The following is a 20,878-nucleotide window of genomic DNA, read 5'->3' as shown; positions in this document are numbered from 1 at the left end:
TGCGCGCTCCAGTAGCTCGGCGTATGTCCGGGGGAGGGTCTTGTCCAGAGAGTAGGTGAATCGGGACGCCCTCAGGCCCCGCTTCATGGCTGAGATAGCCATGTCTTCGTTGAGGTCCCGGACCTCAAGCGTGGCCGTGTTGAATCGAGCCACGAAGTGTCGGAGCGTCTCATTTTCCCCCTGTTTGAGGGAGAAAAGGCTGTCCGACGTTCGCGGCGGCTTCCGGCTGGTGCTGAAATGGACCACGAACGAGTGCTCGAGCTGCCCGAAGGAGTAGATACTTCCCGATCGAAGACCGGAATACCAGGCCCTGGCAGCCTTGCGGAGTGTGGCGGGGAAGCCGATGCAAAAAAGAGCGTCGGTTGCCCCCTGGATCGTCATGAGAGCTTTATAGCTCTCGAGGTGATCGACTGGGTCGGTGGAGCCGTCGTATGGCTCCACGTGTGGCATCTTGAACCGACTGGGAATCGGCTCGTCGAGGACTAGTCGGGAGAGAGGTTGGGCGGTCTGGAAGTCGACGTCATTCGAAGACTTCTGACCGTCCATCTGCAACTGCGCGAGCCGGCGGTCGATTTCCTCGAACCGGCGCTCGTAGTCGTCCACTCGTCGATGCTGGGAGACCCCAGGAGTGGAGTCTCCAGAAGATTCCGAGAGGGAGGCCGACGGCGTGCGCGGTCGTTTCTCCTTTCTTGCCCGTTCCAGCAGGGGAGGAGAGGACCGCTGGGACCGTCGGTCGTCGCACCATGGCCGTCCCTCCTCTTCTCCGTGGGAGCACTGTTGGGGGCGCTCGTGCGGAGGCGACGGGGATCGGCGCGGTCGTCGACGGCTGCTCCTGGAGGGCATCGGACGGGCCGCCGGTTGTTGCTGGAGGCTCTTGACTGCGTCCGTCAGTACGATCATCTGCCGTACGATGGCCGCGATCTGCGCCTCCGTGGTCACCGCGGGGCGCGGGGAGCTGGGCTCCGCCGCCGGTGGTGGCGGGGAGGCCTCTTCCCGGCGGGAAGAGCACCTCGCCGATCCGGTGATCCTCGATCGTTGGGCTCTTGTCTTTGTCATTCGATCCCCTACCTGGCGCGCCAATCTGTTGCGGCCAATCGCCTCGTCGTCCGATCGTCGGGGAACGTGCACCTGCAAAAACGAGAAGTTCACACTGACCGGAGGCGGCTCCGACGGGGACCCTCCGACGGTCAAGTCAGAGAGGTGACTGGGCAACAGTGAAATGAAGACAGAGAGCTCGATCGAGGGAGAGAGGGAGAGAGGGAGAGAGGAGCGAGCCTGTGGTTTTGGAGTCGAGAAGTGGGGGGAGCGAATCCCTTGCACTGTTGCCTTCCCCGATTTATATAGTGGAGTACGGTATGGCGCCGTCATTAATGGCGCAGACAAGTGAGGAATTGTCAACTCACTGTAGACTGTCAGAGTCACCGTGAAAGTGTCATGTCGCCGTGGGGCTGTCCAATCGCTAGGGTTGACAATGCCCTAGGTGGGATAATGCCCCTAGGCGGCAGTGCCGCATGCGGCTGTCAGAACCGACAAGCTCTGGCGGCTGTACGGCGATCAGAGGAGTCGACCGACCATAGGTCGGTGGCCAGCTGAGTGGCGTCGGGCCCCTCCGTTGGTCAGAGAGTTTTACGTGAGTCGGCCAGCAGACCCCTGGGTTCAGTCGGTCGGGAAAGGTGCGCCCGACATATCCTCAGTCGGTCGTGAGCCGATAATTGGCCGGTGATGGCGTCAGTCGGTCGGTCGGTCCCTCCGGCCGTAAGTCGGTCGGTCCCTCCGACCGTAAGTCGGTCGGTCGGTCCGCGGGTATTCCCCAACAGGATATTTGCAGAGAAAGATTCAAGAAGCATCTAAGGAAGTTGGAGGGACATGTAAGACCATAGGAGAGAAGTACTGAGGTCCTGGTGAAGAAAGACGAGACTGAAAACAGTGAGAATGGAGATCACATAAGAAATTGCTAGATGGAGTTTGCCCAAACTCTAAATCGTTACATTCTAAAGGAATTAGAATTGAGATTTATGCATCCATAAGCTTCATTGTAATAATTCTATCCCGACCATCGTTACCCCATAGCTTATCCGTTACTTCTTTGAATAATTATCACAAATAACATGCAAAAAAAAATGCTCATAATCCTCTCGTGGCCCAAGCTTGACCTTGAACGAATACAAAGAAAACCCATAGGCCTTCCTACAAAGAATCAAAGTCACCAAGAAACCAATTTGATAACCACGGTAGAAACTTACAACAAGGAAAAGAAAATCATCACCAATAATGAGTCAAGCGGAAAACGAAGAGGGGCGGGGTAAAGAGGGAAGGGTTTACGGAGAGGAGGCCATCGGCATCGAACGTGCAGAGGTGGGAGACGGAATCGGAGGTTTCGATCCAGAAATCGGGGCGCCGAACCGCCTCCTCTGCTTCCTTCTTCTTCGGCCCTCTAATCTTACCCTAGAAATAAGAAGCAAGAAAGAAGAAAACTAATAATCGAACAGAGAAAAGTTGGAAAATTAGGGATTCGAATGCGTTCTTTTTTTCACCAGTATGGAATCCATGAGGAACATCGGCTTCTGAGTATTCCCAAGAAGAAGAAGAAGAAAGAAGAGAGGCGAAGAAAGAAAATCCCGTCAATGGATTTTGTTGCTCGTGGGTTGCCTGACGGAGGGCGGACCGGCCGGCTAAGTCAAGCAAGAATTTTAAATAACGCCGATAGCCTCATCTTTCTACGGGCTCCCGCTGCCGGTGCTTTCTGCCGTTATGGGCATAACAGAGGCTTTCGTCACGTTCGGTCGACTCAGATTAGGTTTCATTAAACTGGATCGGATTCAGGACGGATATTGCCATTATCCAAACCCGTCCTTGAGACCGATCCGCTATGCGTTGTGGTTTTGTCCCGCCACCGACTAAACGGGTCCGGTAAAACCTGGCCCATTACCATTGGAGCGAGGGTGGTGGCCACCTCAATTTATGTGGGATTAAAAAATTAGCCGTTGTGACCGTGGCTATTAGAATATTAGCTCTTATAGAATAAAATAAAATAATCGATAGTGGCATAAATCAATGATTCTTCTTCCTTGATTCACCGTTCGCTGGATTAATTAATAAAAGAATAGCTAGCATGGTGTTTTAATTAAAAAATATTTTTATTAAGGTGGATTGTACAAATAAAAATTAAGAATTTTCTAAAATAAATTATTTTATTATTTGAACTTAAAAGCCATTTACATTATAAAATTTAAGATAAATTATGAAAAGGCTCTCTCAATTTTATCCTCATTTTACTTATACCTCTAGGCTTTAATAAGTATCAAACTAATCCTTCAAATTTTTGAGATGTTCTAATATAGTCCTATCTTTTATTTTCGCTAATGGAATAATACTACGTGACTATCGTATAATACCATTATTTTATAAAATGACAAAAATATCTTGATCTCCATCGCTAGCATCCATCTTTCTCCCTTATTTTTTCTTCTCATCCACTTCTCCTTCTCCATGACAACTCTTTCTACCATCACTTGTTCCTCATCGATGACCCATCTTTCGCTTCCTCACCCATTTCTCCTCCTCATCATACTTCTTTTCATCCTCCTCTAAGCTCGTCCATGAGCCCTTCTCCTCCATAGTAACTCCCTTCCTCTCCAATTATTCTTTACTAGCGGACTTTCCATTTGCCTCCTCTCTTTTTTTCTAATTCATTTCTCCTCCTCCAAGCGGCTCATGAGCCCTTCTCCTCCACGATGACCCCCTCCATCTCCGCACCTTCTCGTTGCAACACATCCTTTCACTTCCTGTTTCTCCTCATCCTCGTCTCTTCCTTATCATCCACTTCCTTAAGGATGTCCATCAGCCATCCCACTCTAAAGTCGTTATCTCGACTTCCACTCATTTTTTATCGGAGGCCTCTCCTCTTTCTTTCTTCCTTCTTATCCACTTCTGATCCCCATCATATTCTCCTTATTGTCATCAACTTCCTCCAAAGCCACCTACGAGCCCTCTCCCTCCACGACGATTCTCTCCATCTTCATTTGTTATTTATCGATTTTCCTTTCTTCTTCTCTCCGTCCATTTGTTAGCAGTAGAGCTTTTGAAGCTTTTGAAAGTAAGGTTTTTGAAAAGTAAAACTTTTAGAAGTAGAATTTTTATAAAAAGTTATTTGTTATTTGATAACTATATTTATAAAGTACTTTGAAACTTTAACATATGTTTGGTAATAAAAATAAAAAAATATTTTTGGTATGATAAAATAATAATAAAAGATATTACATAGGATTGTATAGTAAAGCATAATATAATATAATATTATATATTAAAATATTATTATACTATATAATATTGTTATCATATAATATAGCATAATAATATAATATAATATAATATAATATAATATAATATAATTATAATATAATTTTTAATATAATATAATATATTAGTTATAATATAATATAATAATTATATTATATTATTATAATATAATTATATTATATTATTAAAATATTATTATATTATATTGTACTATTATAATAAATAGTATTATAATAGACTATATTATATGTATATAACATAAATATTATTACATTTTAAAATATTATTTTATTATAATATTATTATCATATATCGTAATATAATATAATATATACCATAATATAATATTATTATAATTATGAGATAATATATAATGGATTATAATATGATCTCATAATAAATTACAATATAATAGATTATATTATATTATTATAATATAATAATATTATATGATTAGTAAATATTTTTATATCAAATTATATTTTAATAATATAATAATACTATAATAGATTATGTTATATATTGATAATATATTATAATATTAATTTATTATTATATTATATTATATTTATATAATCTAATATATATATATGAAAGCAGAAAGTGAAAAAAAATGGAGTGGTCAAGTAAGCTATCCATGTCAGCAGTAAATTTTCATCTATGAATACTATATGGATCAAAATCAATTTTTCATATGCTACGTATCAGGACTTTCCTATCTAACCATTCTTCCAACATTAAATGCAAGCATTATGTCATTAATGGATGGTATTGAAATCCACTTATGTCTATTTAATTAGGCAATTAAAGTATGTTGTTATTGATCTTTGGAATATGAATGGATATGCTCTTACTATTCATTCAAAAAAAATTTTAATAAGTTATTTTTGTATCACATAATCAATGATATGATTTTATAATCCATGCACAATGTACGGGATAAAAAATTAGTATTATGTAATTATGAGATTTGCTGGTAGGTATTTTTATTATTAAAAAAATCTATTTAAATCAAAATAGCTTTTCGACATGAATCAGAAAGCACTTCTGAGAAAAGCTTCAAAATAGAGCTTTCTCCAAATAGATCTTTTCAGCTTTCTGATCAAGCCAAAATAGCTTCTCAATTTTTTTATCAAATATTAATATATCACTCTAAAATATTTTTTGAGGGTCAAAAAATACTTTTTGACACTCTAGCCAAACAGGACCTAAGTCCACTCATAAGCCCTATCCTTCCAAAGCAACCCCCTCCACCTCTATCCATCTCATATGTAATCCATTCTTTCTCCTCTCTTCCTCTTAACCATTTTCTCCTCATTGTATCTACTTCCTCAACGGCCGTCCATAAGCTCTCTCCCTCCATGGTGGTTCTCTCCCCCTCCATCTATTCCTTACAATGGCCCCTCCCCCTCTTCTCCTTTCTTCTCACTTTCTTTTTCTCCTCCTTTTTTTCTTCCTCATCCAATCCCATCCATGAAGCCTTCGACATAGTCCTTTCTCCCCACATCAATCTCCATGACCTCATCGTCCTCCATGATGGCTCCCTCTATCTCTATTTTTTCTTCACCGGTAATTCCTCTCATATGAGCAATGGGCATTTATGTCTATTAAAAAGAAAAGCTAATATCATTTATCAGTAAGTGGTCAGCATGATCATTTTTAAATATCTTAAAAATTTTAATAACTAATTTGATATTTTTAAAAGATAAAAAGATGTAAATAAAATTGAACTAAAATTGAATGAATGTTTTTATAATTTATCCTAAATTTAATAATATCTTTAGCCTCTACTGTACTGATATATCCAACTACGAGGGGATTGGCTGGTTGAGGGCTCGAAGGAGAGGATAGCGAGAATCAGGCTAGGTCTTCTAAAATAACGAATACTTGCTACATTCCGTTGCCTTCAATTTCTCTCCCTTGATTGGTATTTCTAGATTCATAGCATACCGACATTAGAAATTTTACAAAACTCTTTATGTATGCATTAAAACAAACATTTACAAAGTTATGATCACTTATTTTTTGGATAAAGTTTGTTCCTTGTCCCATCTTTTTCAGAAAAAAATGTATATAATCATCTTTTGTTGAGGTCGAATGCCTCGATAACTTTTGTCCAACATTTCTTTTGATCTTGCATTCATCTTGTGCCTACAAAGGATGCCCTGGATCAATAATTTTTTCTCATACGCATAGCCTATTTATCTTGTTTAACACTCTTAGCTTTCTTTTTTTTGGATATGGCAGTTATGCTATAATATACTCAAAGTAAGTGATATATACATTGAAACTATATGGATCTATGACATTAGAAAATTCTGTGAGCTAATTCTTATCCATTGAGCAACATAGATTTGCTGCCTTGTTTACAACCATGCTTGCCGCCCGATACATGTGCGGCAGCTTCACCTTTTGGAATTCCTGTGTAACCATCCCGCAATAGTCATTTAAATTCATTTATAGATACCAAGGACTAGGTCTGGATGACTCCCTTCAACATCTGAATAAGAGAGAGAATCACTTTCTGGGATAATGCGCATTTGCCCTGCCAAACGCCTCCTTATTCCATGCGTGCAATTGGACCGCATCAAATCCCATGATGGATAACACGCTCTGCTGCCTTTGCATTTCGCCAATTCCCGATTGGGCGCTAACCATCGTTTATATGCTCCAAGATTTGCTCCGGCTCTCTCGCACCAAGTACATGCAATAATTTCTCCTGTAGCCCAAAAATATTGGGATTAAAGCTGATCATGGGCTAGACTTAGCACATAAAAAATATAAAATTTTAAACAGCCTTTGTCTGAAATTGGACTAACAACAAAATATAATTTGGGCTTAAGGCCCACTCCATGAACAGCTCTGGTTGGGAATTGATCCTCATGTATTATGAGTTTGCTTGTATGGCAGCTAGGGCTGAGCAAATAACCAAAATCTGAAGAAATCCATCCAATCTGATCCGTATGAAATCGAACTTGAATCGAATTATGATTTATAAAAAATTCAATTAATTATGGTCAGATTTGATTTCTGTATTTTTAATCTGTATAAAATCGAATCTGACCGATCGATATAGTATTTTCAATACTTAAACTATTTGAAGAATTAAAAATTGATAATTATGACATGTTATGTACTAATTTTAATTTATGAATATCATAAAATTATTATATTTTAATTTTTATATCAATTGAATGATGTATTAGCTTGTGATGCTTTCTTTTTTTTTTTGATACATAATTTGTGATAATTAAAATCAATATTGAATCAATATTGAAGTCCAAACCAACGCAATCCATTCGAACTAGCTACAAATCATTAATTTTAATTTAAAATAATATATATATAATAAATAGTTAATAATAAATTAAATATTTTTTTAATTTAATAAAATTTAATCAAATTTGATCAAATTATTTTTTCTTCCAATTCGATCCAATTCCATTCGTGCTCAATTCTAATGGCAGCCATCTACAGTGCTCCGGACCCCGCGTTCCGGTTGGAAGCCGGAAAGAGCTGACGAAACTCTACATCTGACAGGGAGGAAAGAAAAAAAAAACAAAGAAAGGTGCAAACGAATTCATTAATGAGACGGGATGGGGATTCCACAGGGCTACTTTGGAGTAGCAGCCAAGCTCTACGAACGACGAGCTCCAGGCAAAAACTTATATCCTCGGCTTTCAGTTGTTGGAGAAAACCAATCAAGTAGATGGCTTTCCTGGAAGGATTGGCAATTAATTATGTAGGTCGATGACATTGTTTTCTCACTCTGTATTGCTACTCATAAACATACAGCATGAGAGAGCGAAAGATGGCTACAACAGCAGAGGTCGTTTGTCAAAGATGCCCAAGCGAACGAGACGTTCTGCTTCATTGGAGGAAAAAGTTATGATGGGGCATTGGGTCTTCTGTCGGCATTGCCTCTCAGCCACATTTGATTATTGGGTTTCCATTCTAAAGAAATCCATTCCTGGAAATTGTCAGTAATGATTAATCCAATTTCCGGATCTGGTAATCCATATAAATCTCTAGAGAGTGAAACAAAATATATGATTACTAATATATTAACATTAATATTAATATAGAAATATTCTTAATAATTATTTTTTTATTGGTATTATATTATATTGCTGTTATAAAAAATCAAATCTTATATCATAATATTAGTAGACGCAATACTAATATGGTAATTATGATAATAAAAATAAATAAACTGTGCAACATTGCTTTCATGTTATTTTTGTAAGACTCCCTAGATGAATCTTAGTCATCCTTTTATAAAGGCTATACATGAAAATAAATATGAATTCCATCAGCTGGTTGCCTTTTGTATTTTTCTATTTTATTTATTTGTGTTGTCTTGCCACTGTTCTTCATCTTCTTCATGTCTAATTGTTCATCCATCTTCTTTTTTTTTTTTTTGGGGACAATTGTTCATCCGTCCTTGCCACCACTCTTACAAGTCTCATTGCTCCCACCACTGTCCTTGCATCCACCTGCACCATCTATCTCTCCATATAACATGTCAAGTTGCACACCATCAACTACATCAACCTTTTTTTACGAGATGCACTGCCCCATTCTTGGTCTTCTACCATTGTCGCCACCACGAACACCCCGATACAAACTGGCATCTAAGGGATCTTGGATCAATTTGTTTCCCCAACCAATGATGAAGAAGTGGTAAGAGTGCATTCTAGCTAGTTTGGTGGCTGTTAGAAAGGCAGAAGAGGAAATTGAGCAGCAGGGATATAGCCTCGTATGGCCTAATCACCTCCAAGTTCAAATTGTCCTTCCACTATGTCCGTGCTTTGAATTATCACTAGAATTGGGATGTAAAGAGGAACGAGTGACACGCTTAGAGATCAGGTAACCTAGGGTTTTAGGAAAAAGGATAAAGGAGCCATGATTTTAGTATTATCTATTTATTTACGTCAATCTTAATAAGAGTTCATTATCCAAATAATATTAATAAAAAAATTATTTATCAAACTAATACATGTTTAAACTTATTTATCAAATTAATATAAATCTATAAAATGTCATTTGAAATAGTATTTTTTTGATGGAAAATATTATTTCAAATGATATTTTATGGGATCCACGTCACCACCTCCCTCATCACCCGTGGACCCAAAAAAAAAATCAAAATCGTCATTTGAAATGATATTTTCGAAATCGATATTTCAAATGATATTTTCAAAGTTAAAAAAATAAAAATAAAAATCATCATTTATAATAATATTTTTGAATAAATTTTAATTTTAAATAATGTTTGCAAAGCCCTTCAATGGTCCCAAAAAAAATAAAATAATAGAAAATCAATCCATATCATCTCCGTACCGACCAATACCGATGCCGTACCGATGTATACCGATCCAAACCGTACTGCACCGAGTAGTTGATGCTTGCACCATATCGTACCGGTGCCTTACCGACCTGTACCAGCCCATACCGTACCGTACGTAGCGGTTCGTGTCTGTACCATACCGAAATGTACCAGTGTAGTCCGGTTCATCTCATTTGTCAAAAAATCGGCTTGAATCTTGCTGGTTTCCATCGATACGGTACAATACGGATCATACCGGTCGGTTTGGGCCGATACAGAATACAATGCATCCAGCTGTAGCCCTAGTAGATTTGGGTCCGACATAATCGTCCCATCATTCCTTATCAAATTGGAATCCTCATCTTCACCATGATTCAGAATGCTCTTTTCATCGAAATCACCGCGGTTCATTATTCGGTATCAGGCTTCAATCTTTCATCGAAATAAATTCTCACCATCTGCTTTGCGATACACGCGTAAAAATGTATCACACCCTCTGTTGGGTATAAAATACCCACAGCCGGAACCCACGGCGGAACCGCCATCAGCAAGTGCAGCTCCGCCCGGACTCCTACGGGAGCCGGGCTCCACCGCCATCAGCAAGTGCAGCTCCGCCCGGACTCCTACGGGAGCCGGGCTCCACCGCCATCAGCAAGTGCAGCTCCGCTCGGACTCCTACGGGAGCCGGGCTCCACCGCCATCAGCAAGTGCAGCTCCGCCCGGACTCCTACGGGAGCCGGACTTCGCCGACGACATCAACGCAGCTCCGTCCGGACTCCTACGGGAGCCGGACTCCGCCGCCGACATCAGAACAGCTCCGCCCGGACTCCCACGGGAGCCGGGCTCCGCTCTCAATATCAACTGCTGGTAAGCTCAATCCGGACTCCTATCAGAGCTGGACTTCACCCTTAACTTTGTTTGCAGCGCAGCTCCGCCCGGACTCTTACGAGAGTCGGGCTCCACCGCCGACAGCAGTTGCAGCTCCGCCCGGACTCCTACGGGAGCCGGACTCCACCGTCGACATCAGAGCAGCTCCGCTCGGACTCCTACGGGAGCCGGGCTCTGCCCACGACCCCTACCGCCAGGAGGACCTCACCCGCACCTCAACAGAAACCGGGCTCCGACCGTTACCGAGCTTCAATCGACAGATCCACGCCCCCTGACAGGCCCTCAAAACGACCATGACCCTGCTCCACTTCCTGTGGCGGACTCCACGCAGCACCATCATTCCCTGACAAGCCGCTGTAACCATAGCCGCCCTGCTCCACTTCCTGCGGCGGACTCCGCACAGCTCCGCTATCCCCAGGCAGGCCACAGCGACAGCCACGAACCTGCTCCACCTCCTGCGACGGATATCATGCGATTCTCCTGTCCGCTGACAACGGACGCTGCTCCACCCCTCATAACAGATTCCACGTGGCGAGTCGAGGTGATGCCCACGTGTCTGCTCCATTATCTTTCGCAATCAATTCCCCTGACCGTGGGCGGCCCACTACCAGGCGGTTACAAACGTCGCCATCAGTCCGTTGCCTCCCCCGCCTATAAAAGGGGGACTCAGATACGTTATTCTTTAAGCTCTTTTGCCTTATCTCAAAACTCTGCTAAATTCTCCGTTCGAGCACTCCATTCTTGTTGAGGCAGAGAACTGACTTGAGCGTCGGAGGGTCTTGCCGGAGCAACCCCACCTCCGGTTTAGACTTCCCTTGCAGGTCCCGGCGGCGACCGCGGCTTCCTCAACTCCAGCTTCTCCGGCGCAGGCAGATTTTTGCACCAACAGGATTGGCGCTAGAGGAAGGGAGGTTTAGACTTCCCTTGCAGGTCCCGGCGGCGACCGCGGCTTCCTCAACTCCAGCTTCTCCGGCGCAGGCGGATTTTTGCACCAACAGGATTGGCGCTAGAGGAAGGGTCTGTGTCTTCACAGTACCCTTGTTCTTGAAGGAGCGCTCAACGGAGCCGCCTCCGGCCATCTCTCCGTCATCTACTCCTAATCCTCCCCTGCGAGATCGACACCCGATGCCTCCGCGCAGGGCGTCCACCCGGCAGTCCACGGCCTCCGCAGCCAGATCTCAGGCTCCGGCCTCCCCTCCCATTTCTCAGCCAGCTCCTCCTCCCCCTCCGGCGACGGCGGTCGGCGCGGAGCAGTTTGACTTGCTGGCGCAGCAGGTCAAAGGCCTCGTCGAGGCCGTACAGGCGATGCAGCAGCAGCCGCCGCAGGCGTCAGCGCATCCGGAAGGGGCATCTCCGGAATGCCAGAACCCGGCGGTGGGGCGGGCCACCTGGGCCAGCCGCCCCGTCCTTCCCGGGAAGGCGAATCCAAGGGTGGAGAGCCCTCAGTCGGACCACAACTCCACCCCTGGGAGATCCCTGCCCCCGTTCTACCAAAGGACCCTCAAGACTCGAAGTCGAGAGGATTTTCTGGACCGGAGGCTCCAGGAGATGAACCGGCGGATCGAAGAACTCCGCCATGCGCCTCCCGCTTACGGTGAGGATATCTGCACTGACCCTCCCTTCTCCCAAATGATTATGCAGGAACCGATCCCGCCGAATTTCAAGCTCCCCCAGTTTGAAAGCTACGACGGGACGTCGGATCCGGTGGACCATCTGGAGGCCTTCCGAACGATGATGCTGCTTCATGGTGCTCCCGACGCCATCCTGTGCCGGGCTTTCCCGTCTACTTTGAAGGGAGCAGCGAGGAACTGGTACTCGGCTCTGAAGTCGGGTACCATATTCTCCTTCGACCAAATGAGCCACCAATTCGTGGTCCATTTTGTCAGCAGCCGACGTCTCCGGAAAGGCTCGGAGTCCCTCATCAACATCAAGCAGAGGGAAGGGGAGTCCATACGGGCCTACATCAACCGCTTCAACATCGCGGTGTTGGAGGTCCGGAACTTGGACCAGTCGGTTGCCATGGCCGCCCTGAAAGGTGGCCTTCAGAAGAATGACCTCTTGTACTCCCTGGAAAAGAAGTACCCCAGGGATTTTGCTGATCTGCTGGCTCGGGCTGAAGGATACGCCCGAGCGGAAGAGGCCTTCAAAATGAAGGATGAAGAGACGGCGAGGGAGCGTCAGACGGGAGATTCTGGTAAGCCCGCAGTTGAGAAGAGGCCAAAGGAAGCCCGGCCTCGCTCTCGATCCCCTCCTGGACATAAGCGCGCCCATACTCCCCCCCGGGCACGCAGGCAGAGGAGCCCGGACAACAGGTTTCGGCGGGGCTCCCCGCCAGGGAAGTTCCGCAACTATGCCTCCCTCAACGCCTCGAAGGCTCAGGTACTGATGGAGGTCAGAGAGCTGCTCCCTAGGCCGGAGAGGATGCGCACGCACCCCGGGAAGAGCAACCCCAACAAGTTCTGCCTCTACCACCGCGACCACGGCCACGACACCGAAGAGTGCATCCAGCTCCAGGACGAGATCGAGGAGCTCATCCGGCGAGGTCGGCTCGACAGATTCATCCACCGTCGGCCTGAGGGTAGAGGAGACCGGCCAAGAGCCCTCCCACCGCCCGAACCACAGAAAAGGGAGGAGCAACCCGGGGACCGGCCTCCTATCGGGACCATCGACTCCATCGCCGGAGGGCCTCAAGGAAGAGCGGGAGAACTGTAAATGTATCACTTACTATTTCATTTTGAATCTACCTTTCTTTCTAGCTAACGCACCCCTCCTACTTAACGCGGATGTATTATGACTGGATACGACCCCTCCAAAAACAACGGCCATGTCAGGAACAGGAGGAAAACCTCATCCTGGTATGAGCAAAGTCAAAGGCCCGGTTCTTTTAGATCGGATGGGGGGAGAGGCCTTACAACGTCCTAATGTGCCCCCACAGCCCTGTTAGGGACAGGAGGAGAACCTCGCCCTAACTTGAGCAAAGTCGAAGGCCCGGTTCTTTTAGACCGGATGGGGGGAGAGGCCTTACAACGCCCTAATGTGCCCCCACAGCCCTGTTAGGGACAGGAGGAGAACCTCGTCCTAACTTGAGCAAAGTCGAAGGCCCGGTTCTTTTAGACCGGATGGGGGGAGAGGCCTTACAACACCCTAATGTGCCCCCACAGCCCTGTTAGGGACAGGAGGAGAACCTCGCCCTAACTTGAGCAAAGTCGAAGGCCCGATTCTTTTAGATCGGATGGGGGGAGAGGTCTTACAACGCCCTAATGTGCCCCCACAGCCCTGTTAGGGATAGGAGGAGAACCTCGCCCTAACTTGAGCAAAGTCGAAGGCCCGGTTCTTTTAGACCGGATGGGGGGAGAGGCCTTGCAATGCCCTAATGTGCCCCCACAGCCCTGTCAGGAATAGGAGAAGAACCTCGTCCCGACATGAGCAGAGTGGAAGGTCCGGACTCCCACGGGAGCCGGGTCCCCACGACAAAGGTAAGCATCGCCCGGACTCCTACGGGAGCCGGGTTCCGCCGCCAAGGTAAGCATCGCCCGGACTCCTACGGGAGCCGGGTTCCACCGCCAAGGTAAACTCCACCCGGACTCCTACGGGAGCCGGGTTCCACCGCCCAAGAAAGACTTCACCCGGACTCCTACGGGAGCCGGGTTCCGCCGCCAAGGTAAACTCTACCCGGACTCCTACGGGAGCCGGGTTTCACCGCCCAAGAAAGACTTCATCCGGACTCCTACGGGAGCCGGGTTCCGTCGCCAAGGTAAGCATCGTCCGGACTCCTACGGGAGCCGGGTTCCGCCGCCAAGGTAAACTCCACCCGGACTCCTACGGGAGCCGGGTTCCACCGCCCAAGAAAGACTTCACCCGGACTCCTACGGGAGCCGGGTTCTGCCGCCAAGGTAAACTTCACCCGGACTCCTACGGGAGCCGGGTTCCACCGCCCAGGGAAGCTTCACCCGGACTCCTACGGGAGCCGGGTTCCGCCGCCAAGGTAAACTTCACCCGGACTCCTAAGGGAGCCGGGTTCCGCCGCCAGAGAAGCTTCGCCCGCACTCCTACGGGAGCCGGGTTCCGCCGCCAGGAAAGCTTCACCCGGGCTCCTACGGGAGCCGGGCTCTGCCGCCAAGAAAGCCGGGCTCCATCCGCTACTTCGCCAGCAAGGGTTAAGAATGGTGGCAAGGCTTGGCCACATGACGAGATCGGATGGAAGGGAAGAGCCCCTTCCCACGACGACCTCTAAGCCAAACAGGAGAAAGGGTCAACGAACGACAATATTGGTGCTACGCACGGACAAGGTAACACAAAATGCTTTTTCCTCATTTCCGATATATGTACTACAGGGCCAGGACGGCCAGTGAAAGAGGGACAAAACGACAAGAAAAAAAAAGGGGGTGTCTACAAAAGAACTCTAAGGAGGTCCTGCTCCCTCTAACCTAGGGTGATCACCTCCATCCCTCGACCAGGACTGCCTCAGGCTCTCCACCGTTTCCTCTAGTTCTTCCTTCTTTTGCAGCATATCCTGGAGCGCCAGACGAAGTCGCCGGCTCTCAGCCTCCGCTTCCCGATGCCACTTCCGCAAAACTTCGGACTCCGCCTCTGCGTCCGTGACGGCCTTCCGCTCAAGCCCCAGTTGGATTTTTACTTGTTGAAGCTCAGCTGTCTTCTCCCCAAGGGAGACAGAAATCCCTTCGACAGTGCCTCTCAGGGCTTGGAGCTCTTCGTTATCTTGGGCGTTAGCAAGCTGCGCCCTAGTAACCAACTGCCCCTGGAGACGAATCACCTCGTCCGTCGATCGACGGAATCTCCCCTTGTACTCTTCTACCTGTCGGCGCCAGCTGGCCCGCTGCACGTCATGGCTCACCTCAGCATCTTGAAGCTGCCTCTGGAGGTCGGAAACTTTTTGTGACCATATCTGCTCATCCCGCGCTGTGAGCCGGGATGAGTTCCCCTCCAGTTGGCCGATCCTCCTCTTTGCAGCTGACAGCTCCACCTTAAGGGCGCTGATCCTGGCTTCTTGAGCCCAAGTTCGGTCGCTGGCGCTCTTCGTGCATTCTTCGAGCTCCTTCGCGAAGTTCGCCTTCCTCCGGCTGTAGTCCATGATTGCCTTCACTTGGAGACTCCTGAAGTGGGCGGCCTCAGCGGCGGCCTCGGAATAGCATTTTTTCGATTTGCGGAGCTCGTCCTCCGACTTTTTCAACCTCTTCGTCAGACGGAGGACCTCCCTTTTTAACCGTTGGATAGTTGACTTCAGCGGGACCCCTAGGGGCAAGGGGAGTGCTTCGGCGGGACACTGCCATCGGAAGATGCAAACGTCAGAGACCAACTCGTTACAAGAAGAAAGGCAGAAAAGAAGAAGCAGGGGGAAGGAAAGGCCATCCACAATAAGAAGTTCGACTTTATTGATTAATTTTGAAGACAAGCGAAAAGGAAATATGGCGACAAAAGAAAGATACAAGATCGGAGGTCTCAGACCTCGGGGGCAGGGGGTGGAGAGCTCGGCGCGGGGGGCGCGACTGCGGCAGCAGCGGACGAAGGGGCGGCCTCATCGTCAGACTCCTCCAAAAAGCCGAGATCAAGGTCGAGATATCTGCTGGCCACCCTCTCTCGGCAGAGCTCGAACCCCTTGGTGAACGCCTCCAGGCCGAACTGGACGTTCAGCTCCCTCATCTCCGCGAAGGTCTTGAACTCCTCCACCGCAAGGGTCCTGGCCTCCGAGACCAGAACCGAAGTTTGCTCGGCCAGATGGGCGACCTCGGCCTTCGCCTTCCTTGCCGACTCCTCCAGGCTTCGCCTCTCCTCCTCCCGGACACGTCTTTCCTCTTCCCGATCTTGTCTCTCTCTCTCCAGGGTCTCCCGGAGGGCGGCCACCTCGGCCGTCTTCGCTTGAAGACGAGCAACCTCGTCTTGGCAGCGCTCCTCCGCCCGAAGAAGGTCCCTTCTCATGCGGTCCGACGCCTCGACATAGGCGAAGAGCTGGTGCCCGATCTGCAAAGACAGATAGAGAGTTACAACAAAGACCGAGCAACTATGCCAGTAAAAATCCGCTTACCTCAAGAAAGGATCCCAAGGTGTCCCAGGCCCGCTGCTCGGGATCGGCACGGTCGATCCTCTCCACGACATCGGACAGAATGCAACCATCGAGCAGCCGACGGATCAGAGCCTTGTCGTTGAAGGGGTTCTCCGATCCCCCCTCGGAGCAGACGGACTCGTCTGCAGCGGCTCGGTGGCTGCTCGGCCTACGGGCCACCGATTTTCTCCTCCTCCCCGCGGCGGGCGCCTCCGCGGGGCGGACCTCCGGAATGGGGACCCCGATCGGCGGGCTCCTTGAGGGAGCCCGGGGGGCCGCTGGCTCGGCATCCGAAGGAATGTCAATTGCCGGGGTCGCCTGGACGGGCGCGGCTAAGCTCGTCTCCTCTACCCTGGCCCTCTTCGCCGAGCCAGAAGTCGTCGCGCCCTTCCTTTTCTGGGCTCTCATGGCCTTGGCGAGCATCCGTGTGGCTTCGGCGTCCATTGCTAAAAAAAAAAAAAAAAAAAAAAATAGGAAAAGAAAAGAAGAAGAAAAAAGCGGCACCAATCAGTCCAAAAAAAAAAAAAAAGAGAAAAGAGGAAAAAGGAGAGAGAAAGAAAGAGAGGGAAGAAGAAGACAAGAAAAGGAAAGATGTATACTTGCTGGATCCTGAGGGCTCAGGCCGATGTTGAAGAGAAGCGGCTCCCTCAGTAGGTTTGGAAGGGAAGGAGCGGGATAACTCAGGAGCTTCTGGGCGGCCTGAAGGTCGTCCTCTCCCAGGCTGGGAGCCCGACGGACGGAATCCCTCAGAGACCCCCAAGAGGGCAGGCCCAATTCCAGGGTCGGACAGTAAATGAAGAGAAATTTTCCCTTCCAGTTGTGAATCGAAGAAGGGGCGCCCTTCAGCAACCCCTTCTTACCGAACTGGGGGGAGAAGTACCACCAATCCTTCGCTGAAGGAAGGCGTTTGAAGGTGTAGAAATGTCTGAACAGGGAGAGGGAAGGCTGGACCTCGGCCATATGACAGAGGGAGAGAAACCCTATCAAAAACCTAAAGGAGTTCGGGGCGACAGAGGCGAGAGAAATATCTAAGAAACGAAAGAAGGCGGCAACAAAAGCAGGAAGCGGAAGCCGGAGTCCGGCACGGAATGCCTCCTGGTACAAACAAAAGCGACCAGGAGGGGGAGCGCTGGCCGGTCAGAGGGGCCAGGAAGCTCCAGGTCGTACTCTGAAGGGACCCCGTACCGAGCCCTTATCAGAAGAAGTTCATCCGGAGTCGACGAACATGGAATGGCGCCCGGTGCGAAAATCGAGCGAGACCCTGCCCCGAACGCGGGTTCGTCCGCAGAGACAGGGGCCTGGGGGTTGGAAGCAGAAGAACTCCCAGAACTTACGGGGGCAGAAGAATCGGAAGATATTTTTCTTTGGGGGAGAACCTAAAGGACCCTAGAAAAGCAAGCCGAGAAGGGAGGGAGACGCCGGAGGTCAACTCAGGAGAAGACACAAAAGAAGTGGAAGGAGGAGAGGACCCTAGGCGGTAAGAAAGAGAAGGTGGGCACTAACCTATCTTACTCTGGGGGCCTGGGGAGCGAGAAACGGAAGGCGCCTACGGCTCGAGAGGGCGTTCGCTAGAGCAGACTCTCGGGGAGATGACAGACGCCAGTAGGAAATCAGAAGCGGAGTGGGGCGCCTGAAGGGGGAGGACGGGTTTAAATAGACCCTGGGATCCGGCGCCATAATGATCTCGAATCCCCCCAGGCCAGTCCGCATCTGACACGTGTCCCACTCCCCGTAGCAGACGGCTGAAGGCGGCTGGCGGTTGGCAGGGTCATAATTGCGCCGTACCTAGGCCAGTGTACCTGCGGGGTCTTCGAAGCGTCCCCTCGTACCGCCCCAATTCGAAAAGACTCCGGCACGCGCTCATTTAGTGTCAAAATATCTGGGAGCGGCGGGGCGCGGGATTCGAAGAGACGGTTCCGGCTGTACTTCTGTGTACTTCCTTCGTTTGAAATTCAAAACTCGGATGTAGGGGGACTGGTGTTGGGTATAAAATACCCACAGTCGGAACCCACGACGGAACCGCCATCAGCAAGTGCAGCTCCGCCCGGACTCCTACGGGAGCCGGGCTCCACCGCCATCAGCAAGTGCAGCTCCGCCCGGACTCCTACGGGAGCCGGGCTCCACCGCCATCAGCAAGTGCAGCTCCGCCCGGACTCCTACGGGAGCCGGGCTCCACCGCCATCAGCAAGTGCAGCTCCGCCCGGACTCCTACGGGAGCCGGGCTCCACCGCCATCAGCAAGTGCAGCTCTGCCCGGACTCCTACGGGAGCCGGGCTCCACCGCCATCAGCAAGAGCAGCTCCGCCCGGACTCCTACGGGAGCCGGACTTCGCCGACGACATCAACGCAGCTCCGTCCGGACTCCTACGGGAGCCGGACTCCACCGCCGACATCAGAACAGCTCCGCCCGGACTCCCACGGGAGCCGGGCTCCGCTCTCAATATCAACTGCTGGTAAGCTCAATCCAGACTCCTATCAGAGCCAGACTTCACCCTTAACTTTGTTTGCAGCGCAGCTCCGCCCGGACTCTTACGAGAGCCGGGCTCCACCGCCGACAGTAGTTGCAGCTCCGCCCGGACTCCTACGGGAGCCGGACTCCGCCGGGAGCCGGACTCCGCCGTCGACATCAGAGCAGCTCCGCCCGGACTCCTACGGGAGCCGGGCTCTGCCCACGACCCCTACCGCCAGGAGGACCTCACCCGCACCTCAACAGAAATCGGGCTCTGGCCGTTACCGAGCTTCAATCGACAGATCCACGCCCCCTGACAGGCCCTCAAAATGACCATGACCCTGCTCCACTTCCTGTGGCGGACTCCGCGCAGCACCATCATTCCCTGACAAGCCGCTGTAACCATAGCCGCCCTGCTCCACTTCCTGCGGCGGACTCCGCACAGCTCCGCTATCCCCAGGCAGGCCACAGCGACAGCCACGAACCTGCTCCACCTCCTGCGACGGATATCATGCGATTCTCCTGTCCGCTGACAACGGACGCTGCTCCACCCCTCATAACAGATTCCACGTGGCGAGTCGAGGTGATGCCCACGTGTCTGCTCCATTATCTTTCGCAATCAATTCCCCTGACCGTGGGTGGCCCACTACCAGGCGGTTACAAACGTCGCCATCAGTCCGTTGCCTCCCCCGCCTATAAAAGGGGGACTCAGATACGTTATTCTTTAAGCTCTTTTGCCTTATCTCAAAACTCTGCTAAATTCTCCGTTCGAGCACTCCATTCTTGTTGAGGCAGAGAACTGACTTGAGCGTCGGAGGGTCTTGCCGGAGCAACCCCACCTCCGGTTTAGACTTTCCTTGCAGGTCCCAGCGGCGACCGCGGCTTCCTCAACTCCAACTTCTCCGGCGCAGGCGGATTTTTGCACCAACACCCTCAATAAAAGAAGATGAGGAGAGAAAGCAAATGAATGCAAGTGTACAGGCGGAGAGAGAGGTGTGGGGTGGTGGGGGGCGGCCGCCGCCGGCAGAGGGAGAGAAGAGGGCGAAGAGGGAGAGAAGAGAGGAGGAAGAAAGAGAGAAGAGGGGGGAAGAGAGACTTACAGCGCCACGGAGAGGGAGATCACCGTCGGAGAGGGAGACGCCGTCGGAGATCACCACCGGAGAGGAAGGAAGGTATGTTTTTTTTTTTTTTCCCGTATATAAGAGAAAATAATGCTATTTGAAATGGCAATTTTGAAAATGCTATTTTAAATGACGATTTTGAATTTTTTTTTTGTCCACAAGGGATGGGGGAGGTGGTGATGTAGGCCCCATAAAATGTCATTAGAAATGACGTTTTCCACAAAAAAAAAATACCATTTCAAATGGCGTTTTATAGATTTGTATTAGTTTGGTAAATAAATTTAAACATGCATTAGTTTGATAAATAATTTTTTATTAATATTATTTGGATAATGCTAGAAGCAAATACCATGTGGAATATTAAGATAATAGAGTTAGAGCAGATGAGAATCATATGATTCTTATTAAGATTGAATAGAAGTTGACTATAAAATTATATTAAGGATGGGGATCTAGGCTGAATAAATTAAATTTGATCTTAAAACGATAAAAAGTGAGATTTTGAGATTTTGAAGATCAAAACAATTATATTTATATCTGATTTTCAAGAATAAAGGCCCATATCGTGAGCTAATTGAGGGGAGACAACTTATATAAGCTACGTCAAGATGAGTTAAAAGCAAAGAAGATATAACTATTAGTCTGATAATTATAATACAATCATATTTGTGTATATACATGGCGAGAAGATGGTCGATAGAAGTTATCAAAATCACTGAAGAGTGAATTGTC

General features: G+C 48.6%; 1 protein-coding gene across 2 annotated transcripts in view; it reads right to left on the bottom strand.

Annotated features, from left to right (window-relative positions):
- The window catches only part of LOC105044320 (protein root UVB sensitive 2, chloroplastic), a 34,584-nt gene extending 31,818 nt beyond the window's left edge, over positions 1-2,766 (bottom strand). Inside the window, exons 1-2 of one of the 2 annotated variants that reach the window (XM_010922173.4) lie at positions 2,535-2,766; positions 2,323-2,445 (exon numbers count right to left, since the gene is read on the bottom strand). In XM_010922173.4, the coding sequence (XP_010920475.2) occupies positions 2,323-2,445; positions 2,535-2,558 (147 nt within the window). In that variant the 5' untranslated portion in view covers positions 2,559-2,766. Of the gene's footprint in view, positions 1-1,083; positions 1,142-2,322; positions 2,446-2,534 lie in introns of those variants that run through there. The other variant, XM_073255288.1, reaches the window with a different exon arrangement.
- Positions 2,767-20,878: the final 18,112 nt, after the last annotated feature.

The sequence above is a fragment of the Elaeis guineensis genome, chromosome 4 (genome assembly GCF_000442705.2).
Source record: "Elaeis guineensis isolate ETL-2024a chromosome 4, EG11, whole genome shotgun sequence".
Taxonomy (NCBI): domain Eukaryota; kingdom Viridiplantae; phylum Streptophyta; class Magnoliopsida; order Arecales; family Arecaceae; genus Elaeis; species Elaeis guineensis.
This window is presented reverse-complemented; position numbering and strand designations above follow the sequence as displayed.